The sequence below is a fragment of the Falco rusticolus genome, chromosome 7 (genome assembly GCF_015220075.1).
Source record: "Falco rusticolus isolate bFalRus1 chromosome 7, bFalRus1.pri, whole genome shotgun sequence".
Lineage (NCBI taxonomy): Eukaryota > Metazoa > Chordata > Aves > Falconiformes > Falconidae > Falco > Falco rusticolus.
The window spans coordinates 33,991,703-34,012,461 of NC_051193.1; the positions used below are offsets into that span (position 1 = coordinate 33,991,703).

The following is a 20,759-nucleotide window of genomic DNA, read 5'->3' on the forward strand; positions in this document are numbered from 1 at the left end:
CCAGCCTTCCCAGGGTCTGGCAAAGCAGCCGCCCCACCTGAACACAGGGAAGCAGGCTCACGATGGAGGGAATTCACCGGTGCCCATCCCTGCACCCTCACTAACCAGCAGTGCACGTGGCAAGGCACGCAGGAAGATTCTGAGCACCCCTGGACTAGTTACCCACATATACTGGGAGAATTGTCACCTGGTAAGCCCAAGGAGGATGGGAAACAGGTCCTCATGAAGATTCCCTGCTGTCCATTGCCCTTATGGATAATGGGAAAGGAGAGGAAGAAAAAAAAAACCCCAAAAAACACAACACAGCCAAGACACAGATGTGTGGAGGAGCCAGAGGAGAGTATCAGATCCAGGTTGAGCTTCCACCTAACCCCAGCCCAAAACAGCATCACTGAACGTTGTGGGTTTATGTCAATTGTTTTGAAACAGTCAAACCTGCACAGATCCATTAAACTGCTACTTACACCCCCTCCCCCCCCCCCAAAAAAAAAAAAAAAACAAAAAACCAAAACCAAACAAAACCCCAAAATGTTCTCTAGACATCTGCCAAATGATCAGCCTCTGACCATAACCTGGGCAACTGTGGAGACCCTCCAGGGTTCAGGTTTTCCTTACATCTAGTTGCAGAGGGTGTCCCTGGCTCCAGAAACGCTTTCTGCTTCCCCTACAGAACAGTCAGGCTAACAGCATTTCAGTTTTTACTCAATGAAATAACATTTCCAAGGAACATGACAGTTGAACCGTTACAGTTGAAACCCAAGGGTAGCTTTTGTGAAGAAACAGGTTTTTCAGTTTTCTACCCCTCTTCTGAGCTATTTCATAGCTCTCAATAGGACTTGCATCATTCAGGAAACCACTGGGTCCACATAAGGAAAAACTTCTTCATTTCAGCTCCTATCTCGTCAAGGAGGTGTGTGTGTGTGTGACAAAGACCCAAAACATTAACAACAAATATCTCGCAAAGGCAAGAGTGTGAAAAGCTCGGAGTAAGCAGTTTGAACCATTTTAACTCAGCAATTAATTCACTTTGGCCCCTGTTCTTTTGCCTTCCCTCAGATAATCATGTCCTCAAGTGTAACCAAGAACTAAGCAACACCTCGCTTACTGAAGCATCTCCCACAGAACTGAAGGGTTCCTCTAAGAAACACTTAAAAATCCAAAGCGGAGGAGAACCAACTGATCTCTCCATGCCCCCAAATGAATCCCTGTCCCATCAAAGACCCTCCCCAGATCTGTTCCCAACAAAGCACCCAAGAGCATCCAAGCCCGGAACAACTCCTTCCACCACAGGCTCCCATCCAGGAGGCAAGTCTAGGGCAAAGAGAGATACTCTGCGCACCACTGGCAGCCAAGCAGGCTTGTCTGACCCTCCCACCACAGCTGGCTTTGCCATACGATCTGATGTTTCCAACCGTTCCTCCCCCTTGTGCTCCCTGATTTTTCCCCAAGACTATATATGACATGGAACCACATTTTGCATGATGGTTTGCTGGGGATTTCCTGTATTTTTTAAAACCTGAGTACCTTTTCTTACTTTCAGTCTGGAAGCACTCGTGGTTGCTTCTTTTCAAGCTTGCGCCTCCTCCTCTGCCCAAAACCAAGTACACCAAGTGCAGCCTGATGCTTGTTTCAGGGAGGGGAGAGGTGGAAATCTCACCCGAGTCACCCACTTTCAGTTAAAAGAGAGCGGCAACACTTTGAATAACAGCATCCCTTTATTTGGTGACACCATTACAAAAACTGATTACATTAGCAACCAAAAAAAAAAAAAAAACCCCAAGAGAAAAAAAAAAAAGAAGTGTTTACTTGAGGTTGAAGTCAGAGGCAGCTAATCCCAAAAATGTAATTAAGTATAACAGTGTACAACATCAGTATTAAAATGTTATATCCCACTGGTGACTTTACCATGTTGGAGTTTTCTGAACAAGTTTTATTCAGCAAAACAAGATAAAAGATTATGTGTTTACTGTCTCTCCAGGAATGTAAAGGTCTAATTATCCAAACAGGTTTGTTTTTATTATAAAACTAAACTCTGGAGGTGTCTACAGAGTTGGGTTTTTTCTTTAAATCAGTAGTCTAACAAGGATTAGAAAAGACAAAACTCTGTTCAGTGCTTCTGACAAAGTAGAAAGGGTGAAAACATAAATAAGGCTTTAATTTGGCAAAATATAATACAATGCCTTCTGCTATCCTCAAATTAACGATTCCCCCGTGACTTCATTCTGCAAAAGAAACACAAAACACCACGTCAGCCAAGCAGTTTCCAAAGGGCAGCGTACAAGCAAATCTGTGCCTTGCCAGCACTTCAGCGGCTCACGCCAGCCACTTCGTTAGCACCTGCCCTTGATGAAGCCCACAGGATCAAACCAGGGTGGTGGCGATCAAGCCAGAACAGCCTCCCAGAGCAGAGGCCAAGGTGCAGGTAGCACCTTCCCCCCATGTGCACCAGGCTCATCCTATGAGACCAGGTTTACCCCACTGTGAACATCTTGTCACCAGCCTTTAAGACCAGCTCTGCTGCCCACGCTGTATTACGGAGGCAGGAGCAGGAAAAAAAAAAAAAAAAACCCACACCACACTAAAACCCACACCTAAATTAGGAAGCAAAAAACCACTTCCCCATGCTCAGTAGACAAGAGGGAGTTCTGACACTCCTTGCAGCAGCTCGTTCAGTGCCAAGGCTTCGCTGCCTCCCAAACCGAACAGTTCACAACCCGCCTTCAGACCCAGCTCACAGCACATTAGCAGAGGCTCACAAGCTGCATCAGCTTCCTGAGAAAGTTTAAGCGTCTCGACTTTATCCAACCATTAGCTAACTTTTGGTTATTTAAGAAGTTTACCAGCATGATGCAGTCAACCATAAAGGCCCAGGTTTCCAAGCTGGCTCTATATGAAAATAGAGAGTCTTGTTTGTGTCTATAATTGGATGAAGAGTTCATGCCAGACCGATGCTTCCGATGCTCATATCCCCGTGACCACAGCAAGCCACTGCTATTAACTCACTGAAAGCCCTGTGGGTTACTTTATATCCTCCATCCCAAATCAATCGGAACATGGAAGTGCAGACATTTTTCTTGTGCAGCTGGGATGAAGGAAACAAGGCACAGGCACAACAAAACCTTGGCAACCTGCTACATGAAGTAGCAGGTAGTGGAAGGGAGGGATAAAAGAGTTACATGCCTAGAGAGGGACGCAGGGGTGTGAGATTAGTCCCAGCTCACTGAGATACGTATCCAGGGAGGAACAACTTGGTTACCTACTAACAGCTTTTGATGATTTGCACCTAGAAAGTCTCAGATTTTGACATCTGACTTCTTAAATCTGAACAGGGTCCCACCATCAGACCAGTGTTCTTCCTGACAGCCACCCCACCGGTTCAACTAGACTGCCACCAGCTGTACCTACCTACTAGCTGGTAGTGTTCTCGTCCCTTTGACAGCATTTGGCTTACTGACACAAGCAGCTTCTTGAGATGACCTACATCCTGGTTAAGATTCACTGCCACATTTAGTCTTTCATCAGTCAATTCCTGGAAGAGGAAAAAAAAAAATCATTAAAAACTCATTTACAATCTCATTACCAAGAAAGCCTAGAATTAGATCTTCCCTATAAAATTACAACTCCTTGCACAGATGGGAACATCTCTTGTAAGTCAGAGGGTTATGGCCACATTTAAAGAGAACACGGTTCAAAGTCATAAAGCTATTTCCTGTTCCAGTGAATTACCTGCACACACCGAATGCCAGCGAGAGCATCACGGAGCTCTGGCTCCCACCCTGCCTGCCCAGGACTCCACTTACTCACTGCTTCCAGGAACTGTGCTTGTAACCACAGCTGATCCAGCCTCAGAAGTTACTACCCCACAGGCCTGGCTGAAAACCCCATGCAGATGAAAGCATATGGTTTAAAATACAGGCTGCTAAGCACAGGGATGGCTTCTGATCCCCTCAGCTGTAACAACAAGGCTCCTGGACCACCAAGGACTTGGTCTGTAAGAGGATCTGCGGGGTGGTGTCCTCAGCTATATGTAATGGCCAATCCAGCTGTAAAACCACTTGAAAGAGCTGGCTGGAGAAACACACCTTTCCCCACCCACACCACAGCACCAGCGCTCCTCTCCAGGCTCAGGACATGGGCTGCTGCCCAGCAGCTGCCCTACTGGTTCATCCTCTGCTCCGAGCCCCTGAGAAATTCCTGCTTGCCAGTGACACCCACACTTGGATGAGGACTTCACAAAGCAGTCTGAGCACCAGTTAACATGGAGAAAAGGAAAAAAAGCTACCAAGAGATAGAAAACTGGTTTCTTGTGCTGAAATGAAAATGCTGAGCTTGCTTTTTTAAAACAAGTGCTGCTTTTCTTTTTTTTTTTTTAAGGCGTTCAACAGTTTATGAATAGGGAAGTGTCACAACTCAAAATGGACTCTTCCCCTCTTACCTGTCCCCCTCTCCAAAGTCAGTCTTGCTAAGCTAACAGTGATATACCACCTGTTTTATTACCTTTATTGATTAGCTCCTTCAGAGACACAGAAAGAACTCCACCTCTAACATGCACGTTTACTACTTCTTATTCAGCTCATAATATGGACACGCAGATAACCTGCAGGACAGCTTTCCTTCGCAATTTAACAGCTAAAAATAAACAACTCTGCCCTGGTGTCAGTGATACAGAAGTACGCAGCTCTCAACATGAGCACAGAGGTGCTCACAAGCACTCAGCATCAGCCAACACCACTCCAACTGAAAGCAGCTTTACTAACAGAATGAGACTGATGCATAATGCTGTTGCAAATCTCTCCCCAGAGTTTCAGAGAAATCAGAGCGAGTTCAGAGAGGGCCACTTTCCCAGCTCCCATTTGGCTGGAAATGCCGCTAGACTAGCTGTAACGCAGGGCGGGAAGTAAATCAAACTCAACCACCTGCACCATTATAGACACTACTCCAGGCTCAGGCAAGAGAACAAAGCAATATATTGCAAAGCTTTTACTTGATGCAACTGGTAAACATTTCTCTATTGTAAAAAAAAAAAAAAAAAATCATCGGGAATCCATAATAGGGTAGCCTTAACCTGTTTTACCCTTATTAAAGTAGAAAATCAGGTCTGTCAAGACTGAGACTTCACTTAGCAGTCTCGTGCAGATTGATGAAAGTGCAGAGGCAAATGCAATTAGCATCCCAGCAAATGAATGAATTGCAGCACTGACTAATAGTACTGGGTATGAAAGTGCACGTGCACTAGCATGGAAACCATCACAAGCAGTGAAGAAGCCTTTCAATTCGCTCTCCGTTCATCTCTGGGAACGGCTCTACTCTTCCCCTACTTGCTTCCTCTCCCTTCTGTTCTGTGACTTCACTGATCTCAGGAGATATTTACCCACAAACATCCCCAACCCTCTGGGGCCAATCCTGACCAGGTCCCGATGGACTCGGGCTGAGCACAGCCATACTGCAGCTTCTGCCAACCCAGGAGTGCAAGGCTGCCCTTATGCAGTCACTGCTGTGCCCCAGCCCCATGCTCTCTGTGACTCAGGGGAAAGCATGTCCTTGGTGTATGGGGATGAAGAGAGAAAGACGATGGTAGTAGTGAACCCCCTGCGATCACAGAGCTGGTGCTGAACTGACAGATTCCCCTCCACCGTGCTTTACACACACGGTATTTCCAGTTTTCAGTGATGGAGTGTTTTATATTGAGATCTGGGGGGGAAAGCACATTAGATTTCATAAGCCTCAAAATAAGTATACCGCCTAAGCCAGCTGCTGAATATAAATGACTTCCTTAAAGCATACTAAAAGGCGCCCTTTAGTCATCATCTAGTCCTATAAGTGACAAGGAAGCTGATTAGAAAAACCAAATGGTCTATTTTTAAATAGAAAGAAAAGGAAAGAAAACACACAGAATGTGTTTGAGGGTTTAGGCGAGCATCATTTCTCAATTTTGTGGGTTGAGTTCCAGTCCCCAGAAGGAACAAATATGCTCATTTTCAAGCACGTGTTTTCAGGTCCTTCTTAAAAAAGGAAAGAGAGAGACTGTTGCTAGGTGGAAGTGGCTGGAAGACTTTCTTTTTTAATCCGAAAGCTATTTTAAGCTGCGTTTTTAGGCTTCTGGGGAGAGGTTTGTGGGGTTTTTTTCTCCCTAAAAAAAATGCAGTAAGAAGAGCTTGGGGAAGAAGATAAAGAAAATATTCTAATTTCAGCCTCTGCCAATGGCTACCTGTCAAGAGCACTGTTTAGACAATTTACATATTTTTACTAATGAAGGCTTAATTACAGGTTTATTATGACTGTTTTTCCACACCCCTCTTTAGAATAAAGTGATGGATATTCTGGAGGAAACCTGGTTAGGGTTCCACAGCGTGCCCACGCAGCTACAACAGAACAACGCATGATCCAGAGGGATTATGCAAGTTAAGGCTAAAACGATTAAACCTAACTAGCATACTTGGGCCACCACAGGGCACATTTAATGACACCCAGCGCAGGAGGTCTCACCAGTGTCACCAGCCACAAAATGCCACAGCTGATGGCATTGCTTAGGTAAGGTGTAGCAGAGAGCAAGCAGTTTGGCACTGGTTTGAGAAGAGCTTTTCTTCTCCTGCCTGCTGCGGAGACATAGAGCACCCAATTGTCACCATCACAGCTGGCTTCTTGCTGGGAACACAGGAGAGGGCTCACCAGACCTACCATCACTCCCAGGCAACCAGCTCACAGGGGTGGGACATCCACAGTCTCACTGCATCTCCGGCTCAGACAGGATGAGCCCACAACTCAAGTGTGATTAGTCGTGGATGCTGACTGACTCTGGAAAAGCCATTCCATTTCTGCTAATGACTACAAAGACAAAGGCTTTTTGGCAGTGCTCCTCAGAAGACTCAACATGAATTATTTGTCCTATCAGCAAGTGCTCTGCTTCAACAAGAGTGTTTCCTTCCACTCTATCACAGGTAGTGAGTTCCGCTGACCCCATTTAGCTGTGTACAGTGTGCTGGGAAAGCATCTGCTTTAGCCTTTCCCTTCCCAACCGCCTTCTGGAAAGCTGACCTGACACTATTTTGAAGCTGGTGTGAAAGCTCTCGTTTCCAGAGATGGAGAAGTCCAGTTACAAAGCCACAAATCAACTGCTTGTACAGGTGGTGTGTTTTTAGGGGAGCACTCCGAGTACCAGCTACACAAGCAGTTCTGCAATCATCCGTGCTAAGAGTAACCCACAGGCTCAGGTGAGTTACCTGTAAGTGTGAAAACAGGCCACCCCAGACAGAGTCCGCACAATTCCAGACTGTGCAATTGCAATGCCATTACTGGAGAACACAAAAACACCATCGGTCTGGAGAGTTGCCCATCCACAGCACAAGGCAGTGCTCAAGCCTGTAGCTTACTGAAGCACAGCCTCGCAAGAATTTGCTGCTGGACCACCTCAAGGTCAGCACAAACTCCCAGGAGCCAGGACTAGGCTGAAGTTGAATTCTGACACCTACCAGTGTCTAAGGACAGGCTCTGGCCCACAGCTGCAGAGGACCAGAAGGGTCAACGTTCTGGCAAAAGACATTCTCTGCCACGGTGTCACAGGGCACACAAGACTGCCTTCTTTGGAGTTACAGATGGCAGCAAGCACCAACCCAAAAGTTAGTATTTTAAGCTCATTTAGTTATCAGCAGATTTATTTTTAGCTTCCCTTCAAGAAGGGACAAGGCTGGGATCTTCCCACTTTTGCCCAAACCAACAACCCATCAGAAGCACAGATCTCCTGTCCAGAATCTCTCCCCTTCTTCCTCCTTGCAAATTTGAGCCATGGGAAAGAGGTCACAATCCAGATGACAGCAAAAGTCCCAATGCAACCGTGGGATCCAGCTGCAGGACACCACCCCAACAAGCTGTAGGACAGGAAATCTCATCAAGCCTTAATTTACCATCAGCAGCACATAACCTGTTTCTTTGCTGGACCTCGCTTCCGTAAGATCATACTTTGTATGATATTTGCATTGCCCTTGAGTGTGGGCTCAAAAGAAACACTCACCGACTCTGTGCAAACATCGCTGTTTTCAATAACATTGGCATCCCCAACAACTTTTCCAATTTCTCTCTCAAGAGATGCCAAAGACTCCTGGGCCTGTAGGGAAAGAAAAAAAAAACCCAAACCAAAACAAAACACAAAACAGGAGAGAGACAACAACTAGCAAAGGCTGAGAAGCAAACCCCCACTTCTCCAAGAGCACTAGACACACAGAAATCACTGTTCAGGAGGAAATCTGTTTTATGCCAGATTTGCTCAGGGGACCAACACATGTGCCAAGACTGACATGTCTCCTTACAATTAGTATGTTGCACATCAGCCCACTTACATTTGAGAGCAATTCTACAGGGAAGCTTTAATAGTCTCACGTAAGGTTATTACATAAAAATTGTGCCGCAAATTTTTTTGTGCAAGAGGTTTTTTTTTGTAGCAAGTGCGGGCAGGTCTCCAAAAACCTGATCATAGATCCACATTTATACAGATTATACCATGAACCACAGACACCTGCACAGCTCACTTCGTATGTCAACATCCAACAATCGTCCTAAGCAAAATGTTTTAACCACCTTCTTATTACAGCAGGTCTCCTTTAGCTTCTCACCTCCTGGCAGTGCTTTTCCATGTGTCCCTGTCCCAAGACAAGCCTTGCCCCACCAACAGCTCTCCCCACTCCAGCGCTGCAAAAACACAGCCCCATATCCTTACTATGCATCTACCACGGAAGGAAAAAGGCATTATACAGTCTGGAGCCAGAGCTCAGCTGCTCTACAGGCTATTCTTGTCTCCATTTATCAGTTCTCCTGTGAGAGGTCCGTTTCTAGGTTGACGGACAGCACTGGGACCTCTCATGCGTAAAGACTGCCCACTCCAATCCATCTTGCCAGAGAGGCCATTGAGGAAGAGCAGAGGTAACCCACCTGCTTGTCTCATCAGGCTTGCACAGAGCTAACTCTAAAGATTCGCAGTGTCCTAGGTTATAGCCTATTTGTAACCAAGTGCAAACGGGCAGATGGCTTGTAAACCAACTTGTAACCCACTGCCATTTGAGACTGGATTTAAAAGCTTCAGGCTGTGGTGTGGGCTCTTTGTTAGGCTGGGTTTCTTTAAATAAAGAGTTATTTGTCAATCCCAAATCACCACTTATTCCCACTGGCGTAAGATTATCATGAACAAGAGACTCTTTCAAGAAGGCTAATTAAGTAGAGCTGTTAGTTGCATTTTTATCATTTCAACAGACATGCAGATAGCTTGCATGAGCTACTCCTGCAGCCCCAGTCACCCAGGGAACCAGCAAGTGGAGTAAGCCACCCCACCAAGAAGGCAGTCTCCTCAAGCCACTCAAATCAGCACATTTTCCAGGACTGCAAAACTACAGATCTTGAGGGTTTCAATTACACTTAGATCTGTAACCGTTAAGGGTCTCTGCTTACCTTGGGCAGGTCACCAGCTACCTTCTGTCTCTCATTCTGATCAACTTTGAGTTTCGATAATGTTTCATTTAGCTGTGTTTTCAGCTGCAAAACAGTAACAAAGAAAATCAGTTTCCTTCACACATAGATGGATTTCATCTGTCTGTCCCACAGATTAACCCAGTGCACACTGACTGCAAATGGACTAAGATTACTAACAATTATTGCACAGACCGGATTAGTCAACATGTATGATGAGATTTACAATGACAGTCAAGGAAAAGAGACTCCATCTGTAAAGATAAACGTAAAGAAAGGAAACTACAGAAGAAGAGACATGGCTGGCATCAGCTTCGTTACACACTGTTTCAACTTCTAAACTCCATCGCCAGTAGGAATATTAGCAGTACTAACAGTACATCAGCCTCTCCAGCACTCTTACACAAAAGTCAGCCCAGACTCCAGCTTAATTCATAGCAAATATGCAAAAACGTAGAGTCATCTTCCTAATTCAGGCAAAACAGTCACTTTACTGATGAATAAACTAAAAAGCTCTACTTGTCATCTTCATAAAGAACCACTTACTACAACTATGTTGACTTAACCAGTCTGTTAATGTCACATCGAGGCATGAATCACTGACAAGGGTATATTAAGCTGTCAATTGTGTTTAGATTCAATCCAAAAAAAGTGAAACTATTTCAGTCAAGAGGGATGAATACTTCGTACTAGCTGCCCTTAAACTACAGCCTTCCAAAGGATATAAACATTTTTTAAAGAATATTTCCATTGCTCTTCAACGCAGCACACAGAACCAGTCACAGCACTTAAGGCTTGAGCCTCAAACAGGAGCGCTAACAAGAAGCTCGAGTGCCAATTTGGTTGGATTTGTGCCTCTGAAGTGCAGTGTGCTAATGTTCACTATTTCTGCTGTCAGTCTTCTTGGGAGCCAGCAGGGGATTAAAGAAGTGAACAATAGCCTACTCAGAGCCCTGAATTCTCACCGATTCCAAACCTTTGCACTGTATTTGTCTCACCCCTGGAAAGTTTCCTCCTTTGGAGCACCTGGGCTGATGGATGCTAGTTTTCTACATTTTGGGGAAGCACTGTTGAGCTCCTCTGCAGTTTCAGCTTCTCACCTTGCTCACCTTATAAATTAGTAGGAAACATCCTGAAATCCCATCGCTTCCACTCCTCAACCTCCTGCCTACAGCAAAAAAACCCACCCTCATATACACTGGACAGCATTCCTGAGCCATTTTCGTGAAGGTAGTTGTTTACCACCTCCTCATGCTCCTACCAGCACAGCATCACCAGATTGCAGAGTCAAGCTGCCCTAGCAGGGAGCTCAGCCTTTCAAGCTGCTGTTGTTACAGACATAATGGATTGTTGCCTCTTATATTCAAGAGGTTGGCGTTTACTGATTAACTCTAAGATATGCATTCAATTCCCATTTCCCTTGCTTTCAAAAGGAGAGGCTTTGGTTGCTGAGGCAGGATGCTAATCAATGCTGTACTAGACTTGCCAAGCATACCATTAACTTAAGCGGATTGTTATTGTGGTGGTGGGTTCCGTTTTATTTTTTAAAATCAACTATTTTAAGCCAGTTACGTTAGCGGCAGTACCCTGGTGAGATCAGCAGCTCAGCCTGCAGTGACAGATTGTCCCATCAACTACTCCAAAACCCAACAAAGACATAGTGACAGAGACAACCTTCCCCGATCCTGGCTCAAAAGCAAGAAAGCACTGTTCAAGCACATGCAGAGGAAGGATCCAGTGCTCCTGCAGCCTTAAAAAACACATCACTGAAACAAGTGAGAAATGAAAGGGCTTAATCCAGGAAGCCATGCATCTCCGGGTATACAGGTCTGGCCTCAGTTAATCCAACTCCTTGAGAAAACTTGGTATAGGAGCATTATTGGCTGGAGAGCATTCCTAGCCAAACACACCGTAACACAGTGCATGCCCCAAGCCAGCGCAGCTATTCAGCCACATCAGGATGCCAGCCGCTGAATGGCTGGACACTATGAGTTAATCCAACATCGGTTTGGGCCAATTTCTGTACATACAGAGGAGGATGGAAAAGGCTCTGCACAGCCAAACACAGATACCACAGTTGCATCCTCAAAAGCTTTGGAAAAAAAACCACCAGAGAATAATCCTCACATGAAACTGATGGGAGCACAGCTTCTGTTGCTCTAAGGACATTATATTTGCTGTTGCCCATGTCTACCACTGTAAAACGTTGATTCTCAAGAAGTTTCAGGAATGAAAGTCTTACAGACTTTGGAAAAAGTCTTAAGAACCAGACAGGCTATTGTTAGGAGCAGAGAAAGAGACAAATTGTAAAAGTCAGACTACATAAATGATTGCAATGGACAAAAATATCAAGCTGAAGAGGTTAGCAGAACAGACAGGATTTGAAATAAGTCTCCGCTTCATAAGTATGCTGGGAGCCTATTTTGTGCCCAGCGGAGAACAAGCTTCTTACCAAATTTAACTCTTCATTCTGTCTTACTGCTTCAGAATATGAATCATCAAGTTTTTTCTGCAATTCAGTCAACAGATCTTTGAGCTGAAATGAAGTTTAGAGTTTTAGGATTTGTCTCCTTAGGATGCCCACTTTTCTTCTGCTCAGTGAGTGTTGCTCTACCCTAAGGTCACAAGCATACAAACTCCTCAGCCACAGGGGCTAAGCATTAGATTAGTTTGTCAGCCAACTGGTAATCAAAAGAAAAATAACAGTTTGGTCAATTATGTTTACCTCTCTGACTTCTGAAACATAAGTAGATCGCTCTATTTCTGCCTTTTCTAGTTCACTTTCCAAATGTTCTCTCTCTTTTTTAAGCTAGAAACAGAAAAACAGAGTTAAAACAGATGTTTTCAATGCTTTCTCGCAGTATCATTTTCTTGATTTATAATTAGCTATAAATGTCTATCAAATATTCCATGACATTTAGAAAGCATTTGAAACCCAGTGAAGGCAAAGCACAGATTTAAACTGTTATACTTCAAAAAGATGAAAAGATAAAGAACCAAGCCCCAGATCATCACCAGGCAGTAAACTGCTCAGTCTCACAAGGCAAGAGTCCCAGTGGGTGAATACAGATGTACAAAACAGGACAGTTTCCAGCACCCAGCTTCTTTGCTTCTTAAAAACATTGGCCAAAAGATTCAGTTTAGACTGCAGCACAGGCTGTACTACTTCCAGGAGAGAAGTCCCAGTAAGTTCAGACTTCCAGCATAAGCCTAAATCATGTTTAAGTAACAGACAGCTTCAAAGACAAAAAAAAGCCACCTGCACGTACAGTTTCAACTTCTTTGCTTTCTTCCTTTAATCTCTCTACTTCATGCTCCAAAGCAATGACTGAAGAACGCATCTGCAGTTTTCAAGAAAGATAAACATATTTAGTTGGGTTGGTTGAAGACAAACTCTATATACACACAAGCCTGCATCTACAATTTAAAAATATTAGGGATGAAATCAGACTGATTGAACAAAATAGGATGCTGACTCAAATAACTCAATATACTGAGTCTGCATTAAGGACACCTTTCCTACCTTCTCCCAACACAAATCATTCTTTGACATATTCAGAGCCTAGATGCCTGAAAGATTTGAAATATAAGGACTAAGCCAGTTGCCCATTAGCCACGATAAGGGAAATACCTGTCCTAGACAGGGAAGACCATCTCCATCCACATACTGTATGTAGTAAACCCATATTAATAAAGCCTTATTAGAAGCTTTATTAAGCGTGGCAGATGGTAGCACATCTATAGTTCAAGATCCAACAGCCTTTTGTCCCTCAAGAAGATGTTTACAAGTCATCTATCCTTTTGCTTCGGACTCACACATGGCACTCAAATTTACTAAGTAGTACTTTAGAAATGAAAAGCAGTTTGACCTGCTTGAACTGTAGATCAGGAAAGAAATATAAAATGCTTTTTTCTTTTTTTCTTACCATTTTTGCTAGCAACAGAGCCTTCCTAAAAGGGAAAGCTTTGCAGGCAATTTCAATCTAATTAATTGACCACAATTGATTAAGCAGTATTTCAACAGCTTCCAAAAATTGTTATTGATACTTAAATTTTAGCACAAAGAGATTGTGTCTGTTCACAAATGCACACTGGAAAAAAATCAGGTGCTCAACAGCAATATAGTTTGAGTTGCCAGGATCAGAAAAACATACATTCCTGGGCATATTAATAGGACACATACACCTTCCTGAATCTTCAGCTTCCCATCCTGTCAGCATTAGTATTACTACGTGCTATTTGGCTGCCTCCTGCATCACCTGTAAAAGACTGACCATCATGACAAATCTGTGTCACAAAGATCTTATACCTGGGCTGTTCACTTATTCTTGCTTCGCTGAAGAAGGCAACAGGCATAGCCACACAAATCTAAAGCAGCAACAATTGCTCGACTTTTTAGGGTTTTTTTAAATGGAAATGTGCTCCTCAAAAATAAAAGTCACTCTTGGCATGAAACTAAGGATCAGAGCACCAAAAATACGATTGTTATAAGGAGGGATCATTCCTATTATAGTGGTTGCAGACTTCACCTTTTTCATCCGTTGGGCACACACACATCAAACCAGGCAGCCAGGGCTGTTCTACACCTGCCTTCACAGCGCTCAAACACCCTCTGCAACTTCAAGCAGAAACTGCCTGGCTGCCACAAAAAGCAGCTCGTCAGAAATACCTGTTTAAGTTCCTTCTGTGATTCTTCAACTTTTATCTTCCATTTGCTTTCTTCCTCTTCCACGCTCCTCTGTAGCCTTTGAAAAATTGTCTCCTAAGAAGAGAGCAGGGTTTGAAAGCTTGCAGCAAAAGAAAGGCAGCTTGCAACATCACAGGCACAGGTGACCAGGCATCCTGCTTACCGTCTCCGTCAGAACAGATTTGTATTTCTCACACTCCAGTTGCAGCAGTATGTGCATTTCCTCGGCCTCCTTCAACTTCTGCTCCATTGCCTGGCAAGAGAAAAGGGACCAGAAGAGTCACATCTCAGCTGATGGATTTGAGTTTATTATTTAACTTATTTCAGCAAGCAAGCTGGTATCATTCACTGGCAGGTCTGTCTTTCCAACCCACGCAAAGACAACAGCAAGTGCAACGGTCACCTACAACTCTCAACCACAAACTTCATTTGAGCTACAGCCGTAATTCTGAGTTGCCTGAAAAAAACAGCTACTTGGAAGAGGGAACAGGTATTTTGAATTTCATGAATGTTTGCACAACTCCACAAGGTGCTTTTTGAAGATGCAAATACCTTCCTGATTTACAAGATGCAAATATTTATAAAACTATTTTCTTGTCACCTGTTTGCCAATTTTAACTTCACAATTTGCAAGATTTATACTTGAAAAATACACTATGCCACACACAAGGAAGCTGTCCACCGTTTGTGCCTACCTTCACATCTTCAGATCCTGAAGCCTCTCTCAAGTATTCTTCAGCCATCTTTTCAAACCCACGCATCCATTCACTGTGGCTCTGTTGGGAAATGCATCCAGTTAAAGCTGAGGAAAAACCTCAGTCAAACTACCTTCAGGACATTTGCCTCCCAAGTACAGGTTTAACAGAGCAGCGTTTCCATTCCTTAATTCCCTGGAGCTAACACAGCCTGACAGCAGTGGTTCAGCTAGTACTGCCTATGCAGCTGAGCGAGCTGACAGTCAGCAGGCAGCAATCCAGGAGCACGAGGCTGAGACACACAAGGTTCACAGGGGCTTGGAAGTGCTGAAATACAACTGGGTGACAGAGGTCTCCCTGCAAGTGTCAGGGCTCTACAAGAAGTATCTGAAGGCTTAAGGGAATCTCTTCCAAAATCCCTAAGCAGTTAAAGCAGACACTTGCTTCGTAATTCGGGGGAGCTCACTAGGAAGACTGTTTTATAACCTTACAGAAACAGCCTTCCTAAAGACTATTTCTAGTTCATCAGATTAACTTTAGCACATTTGAGAATAATTTTAAATATGAGTAATGAAAACCTCTAGACCTTACAGATGAAATGCAGACCCCTTATTTCCAGCCTCACTTCACATCACTCGCACAACCCAAACCACACGAACCCAGTGCACTTCCCTTGCAAACAACTGAAAACCACCAAGAATATAGAAGTTGGAAATCGGTGCTTTTCAAAGCAACTCTGGGAACAAAACAAACCCTCTTGAACTATATTAACTGGCACTGAGGCAGCACAGCCCTCTGGAAAGGGGGGCCAGCCATTATCTGCGCAGCTGATGCAAGAGATATGGATCCACATCATGCCAGACACTGAGAAAACACACGGCAGACCTTATCCAGCCCTGAAAATTTACTATCTTGGTTAGACACAAGATAACGCAGGCAGATTAATCAGATGTTGGGGCGGTAAAAAACAAAAAAAAAAAAGAAAAGACAAGATAACGATAACTTTTTTGTTTTAACACTTTTCTTGAAATAACAGACTACAGTTTTGCCTCTGCCGCTGGCAAGTCCAGGTATTTATTACCAGAAGACGCTACTCACATCCCACTGCAAAAGCCCTGGGGCAGAGGGGACTGCAGGGAAACGCTCCAGACTGCCCAGTGCAGCAGAACCAGAGCTCCCCAGCCCCCAGTAGCGGGGTAGGAAGGGTCACTTCTCTTACCACATTAGAAGGAAGAGAGACTTTGGGGAACAGCTTCTGGAGTAGTTCACGTGTCTCCGCCTCAGCAGCTTCCAAATGCTGCTGCTTCTCCTAAACCAAGAGAAAGGCTCACATGAAACTGGGCAACACACTTCAAGAACCTTGCAATAGCCTCTTTTGTGCCTGAAGTAAAATACTTAACCCAGAAAGTATTTTTTTCAAGTGAGAAAGGCACTATAGTCTCCAAAATTGCCAGTGAATGCTTCAAAAATTCACAATTAATTGCTTCAGAATTTGGCCTTTGCATTTGTTCATGCTTAACCTTTTATTTTCTTAAGTTCTCCTCCAATCTAGCCTGTCTGTACAGAAATTACACCATCATTCACTGGTTCCCAACAAACTACACTGTGCCGAGTACTGCATCCACAGATCACACCAACCCTGCCACTCAGGCTGAGCTATCTCAAAAACAAGAAGTTTGATCAACAATTTTTTTGAAATCCATACTTATTTTAAACACTTTTAGGTGGGGGGAAAAATTACCATAAATTAATATCACCACAACAAAAATACAATTAAAGTCAAAAGGAAACTTTGTGTTAATGCACATTTGAACCAGGCCAAGAAAGCAAGACTGTAGCTTCGAAGTATTATTTTTAGGTACTCGAGAGGGAGACCCTTACATCCTCCTTCCCGAAGCTTGGATGCAATGGGAAATAATTATTAGAGCTGTGTGACAATCTCCAGGTTTTCTTTGTCATAGCTCTGCAAATGTGAATACACAGAGCCAAGGCACCACAGATTTATTGTTCCTTTTACTTAACGTTAAAAGCAGACCAGCCACAAGACGTTTGCTTGCTGTGCTTGTGGCAGATTGGTTTAATTTAGCCATATGATGCTCAGGCTCCCATATAAGTTTAAATGCAGAAAGCCTGAAACCCTGCACAGAAGGCAGCTTTCAGCAAAAATCCTTCACTAATATTCAGGTTTGGTTTTTTCCTTTGACATCAGTGCTACTGCGCCTTGCTGCTCTGAGTTCCTCTGCTGCAAGAGATCGGTGGCATTAGTAGGTTGAGATTCAGAGACAGAAACGGACAGGAGACATCGGGTTGTGAAGGTGTGCTAAGTGTGTTAGTTTTCAGCAATATAGGAACGACTGAAAAGTGGCAAATGGCTGTTTGATGAAGTCTTCCAACTGCAAGAGAAAGCAGGCAAGCGTTAGCACACAGCAAAAGCAGGTACACAACTTCTTTGAACACGGGGCCAAGCAAAGAGTGGACACATCTCCAACACAGATGCACAATCCCAAATCAGAGCTCCTCTGCTTCTAGCTACTTGACTTGTGTTTTTAAAGTTATTTTGATGCTTTTTTGAATTCTGCACAATGGCAATTAACACCAAATCAGGCTCATAAACGCAAGCACCTTTCAGAGCGCTTCACACCCCATATCATTTTGAACATTGGCTCTGACGGTACCTGTCGAGCTTCATATGCTTTCAAGGAGGAAATTCACAGTTGTGGTGACACAGTTTTCCTGAAAAGTTCCCAGTTTTTTCAATACCAATTTAGTCCTTCAGAGGTCCAATAAATTTGTTCAAGCACCGTGAAAGCCCAGTAGAAGAAAGCAGGTTGCTCACCAGCAGTTTTTATTCCAGAGCTCCCCACAACAATTCACAACAGCTCTAACAATTATGCAAACAGAAATCAAAAATCAGCATGCCCACAAACTAAGGATAAAAAAAAAATAATAAAAGAAACCTAAAGACAACAGGAAGCAGAGGTGAAAGTATATGAATGATCACTCAGAACAGACTATATTTAAATTGCAGTAAAAGTTAATGCCTCCATTTCATTTAAAGAAAACCAGCTGCAGATCTGCTTCTAGCTTAATGCATCATTTCTAGCAGTTAACATTACAACCTTGGCAGTCTTGTTCACTTTGTCCTGCAGCAATTTTTCAGTTGATGCCAATGCTTCCATTGCTTTCCAGTTTTTCTCCCGAAGGTCCTAATCATTTTTAGAAAAAATTATTTCAGTTCAGCCAATATTCAAACTGTTTCCGCTTTTACTTCAGAGATATATTCTGCATTACATTCCACCATTTGCATTTAAATGCTGGTTACTGCAAGATGATTTTGCTTGGCAAGATGACATACACTAGCAAAAGTAAGTGTTATGTTCAAAGAGTTTGAATGAAAAGGGGGGGAAAATGCCAATTTCTGCCCAACCTGCCCCCATGTCCAAAACCGATCCAAGTGTTACTGCAGAGCGTTATTGCTACAGCGACCCCACACTTTGACTGCACTTGTAAGAAGAAAGAGGGAAGTTTTCAAAAGTAGTGAGGAACACAGACACCAAACCACAGATTACACAACAGAGTGTTAGGCATGTCGCGTTGCAGAACCCAGCATGGACCCAAGTATACATAGAGGTGTACACATTTATGCCCCTGATCTTGCAGCCAGATTTAGCTGCGTAGCCTTGGGCCTCGGCCCAAACCTACCGTGCCAGGGCCGATTTTAGAAACACAAAGCTCACAGCCTTGGTTTGCAGCATTTATCCGTACAGCTCTCTCCACTGTACCCAAATAAAACTGGTTTGCTGCTCACCAGCCCTCCTGGGAGGTTTTGGGATTTCACCAGTGGCGAGCACACCCAGATCCACATGGAAACACCACTGTGCCGTGCTGCGCTCCTGCATCTTTCTTGGCGAGGTCATCAAACGTGTACTCCACAAGATGTCAACATGCAAGCTCAGTTAGGAGGCTGAGAGCTCTTATAAAAAGAGCCTCACCTCTCTTATCTAGGAAGGATGGTACATCTTGTGGGGAGGAGATTATGGTGCTTGGGATTTCAATTTTTTTTTCCCCAACCCTCAGAGCAATCAGCTTTAGCAAAGGACTATTTTTGAAAGGCTGTATTTTTTAAATTCGCCACGCAAAGTGGCATCCGAATACCAGCATGTACCTACACTGGTTTTACTTTACGACTTCCATTTGCCTGCTTTCCTGTAAGGGCTGTTTCACAGGACATACAAACAAGACTGGATAAAATTGCAATGTGGAAAGCTGGGACTTACAGGCATGGTCTGCCATTAGCAGTTGTCAGATTTCTGCTTACACCACGAAGGGTACTTAGACCTTGCAATTCCCCAGGAAACAGGCATGCATATGTTCTACCTGTCCAGCTCATCTGTCTTCTGAGGTTATCCAGCCACTTTCCCCTCTATCTCAGGTCTTAAGCAACACTACTTGCTCAAAAGCTCACATTCTCCATATTCTCCTTGTGCATCTTCCTTATATCGTCCCACTTTTAAGCAATAAAGCTCATTGCACAGTATACCAACTCTACAGGTTATCAAGGAGAGACAGCAGAGCTAAAACCCCTGTATTTTAACAGCTTTCTCCCCCATAACTTAAAATATGTCATTCTCTTGCCCTGCACAGGTAATGTATTGCAAGGAGGTAACTTCACAGCTCTGTGATGGAAGATACAGTCTTTACTTCCAGCCACAGACAACCCATACTGCACCATCAGCAGCTGCTGTAAAGGAAGGCTTTTGTCCTTCACCTCCTTCAGAAGACCAGAATTAGTCACTCTTAGGGATGGCCAGAGCCAGATCCAAGAGCCCTGAAGGTAATGCCTCCTCCCATGTCCAAGCACAAGGACCGCAACTCGGTCAGAGCACAGCACCTTACCTGCTCCCACCCTCCCTCCCCAAACTCCCTCTTCTTCCCTTGGCAAAGGACATGTTGCTGAACTGGGTTACCAAGGCTTGAGTCCAAGTCAGAAAACTGGCTGCAGGATGTGTCCCCTAGCAAGTCCCCTCACTCACATCAAATCCACAACATGTCAAAGAGCTGACAAAACTTTCAGCAGTAAAGTAAGGTATGCTTAACCACTGTCAAGAAAAGAGGGGAGGAGTGTCCAGGGGACACAATACAGCAGACAACCATCAGAAACATGTTCTCAGCAGAACGTCCTATGCATAAAGGAGCGCTGTGCACACACGTTTGGTTGTTCTTTGGGTTTCGTTGTTTTGGTTTTAGTTTTCTTGTGGGTTTTTTTATTGGGTTTTGGGTTGGGTTGTTTTTTGGTGGTTGGGGGGGGGGGGGCGGGGCAGGCACAGGCAGAGGGGAGAATCTCCTTACGTTGTTCTTTTTCCTCTGTTGCTCAAAAGCATTTCTCTGAGAGGCAAGCTCATTTTGGAGACTGGTGATTTCCTTCTCTTTTCCTGCAACCCTGAATTAGTAAAAAAAATCATAAACAAGTCATGAGAAATTTGAGAAATTTCAAGTGAGGCACTGACACCTTTTTCACATACACAACTTGCCTTCCCTTCCAGCAACACACTTGGAAAAGCTGCTCTCATTGACTTGGCAGTAGCGTTTGTTTCCTACTGCTCTGTGAACTGCAGGCTGCCAGAGAAAAGCCCATTGTGAAGCTCTTGTTTGCCTACAACAGGCATCTGCACACATTTATCAAGGCCACAGAAAGGCAATGCATTAGACGAGGGTAAGTCAGTCAGCCCACGCTAGTACACCACCACAAAACAGGCGCTGCCTGCTGGATAAGAGCATTCTTTTTCAAGCACCTAGTCCACAATTTAAGTCATTTAACTTAAAAGAAAAATAATTCAGCCAGCCAAAAACGCATGACAGCAGCAATTTGTGCAGAATAGTATAAGCCAGTATGGCATTATCTTCCACAAAGAGCTGAAGCACAC

At 44.0% G+C, this 20,759-nt stretch overlaps 1 protein-coding gene across 10 annotated transcripts in view; it reads right to left on the reverse strand.

Moving 5' to 3' along the window:
• Positions 1–1,700: 1,700 nt before the first annotated feature.
• Positions 1,701–20,759, reverse strand: part of KTN1 (kinectin 1) — a 78,044-nt gene continuing 58,985 nt past the window's right edge. For 6 of the 10 annotated variants that reach the window (XM_037394859.1, XM_037394862.1, XM_037394863.1 and 3 more), the window contains 13 exons: positions 20,185–20,275; positions 17,955–18,041; positions 16,055–16,144; positions 14,836–14,916; positions 14,304–14,393; positions 14,123–14,215; positions 12,723–12,794; positions 12,179–12,262; positions 11,906–11,989; positions 9,436–9,519; positions 8,009–8,101; positions 3,406–3,529; positions 1,701–2,222 (listed from right to left, as the gene is read on the reverse strand). In XM_037394859.1, coding sequence (XP_037250756.1) covers positions 2,218–2,222; positions 3,406–3,529; positions 8,009–8,101; positions 9,436–9,519; positions 11,906–11,989; positions 12,179–12,262; positions 12,723–12,794; positions 14,123–14,215; positions 14,304–14,393; positions 14,836–14,916; positions 16,055–16,144; positions 17,955–18,041; positions 20,185–20,275 — 1,078 coding nt within the window. In that variant the 3' untranslated portion in view covers positions 1,701–2,217. The remainder of the gene's footprint in view (positions 2,223–3,405; positions 3,530–8,008; positions 8,102–9,435; positions 9,520–11,905; positions 11,990–12,178; positions 12,263–12,722; positions 12,795–14,122; positions 14,216–14,303; positions 14,394–14,835; positions 14,917–16,054; positions 16,145–17,954; positions 18,042–20,184; positions 20,276–20,759) is intronic. The other 4 variants (XM_037394866.1, XM_037394860.1, XM_037394861.1 and 1 more) reach the window with 3 other exon arrangements.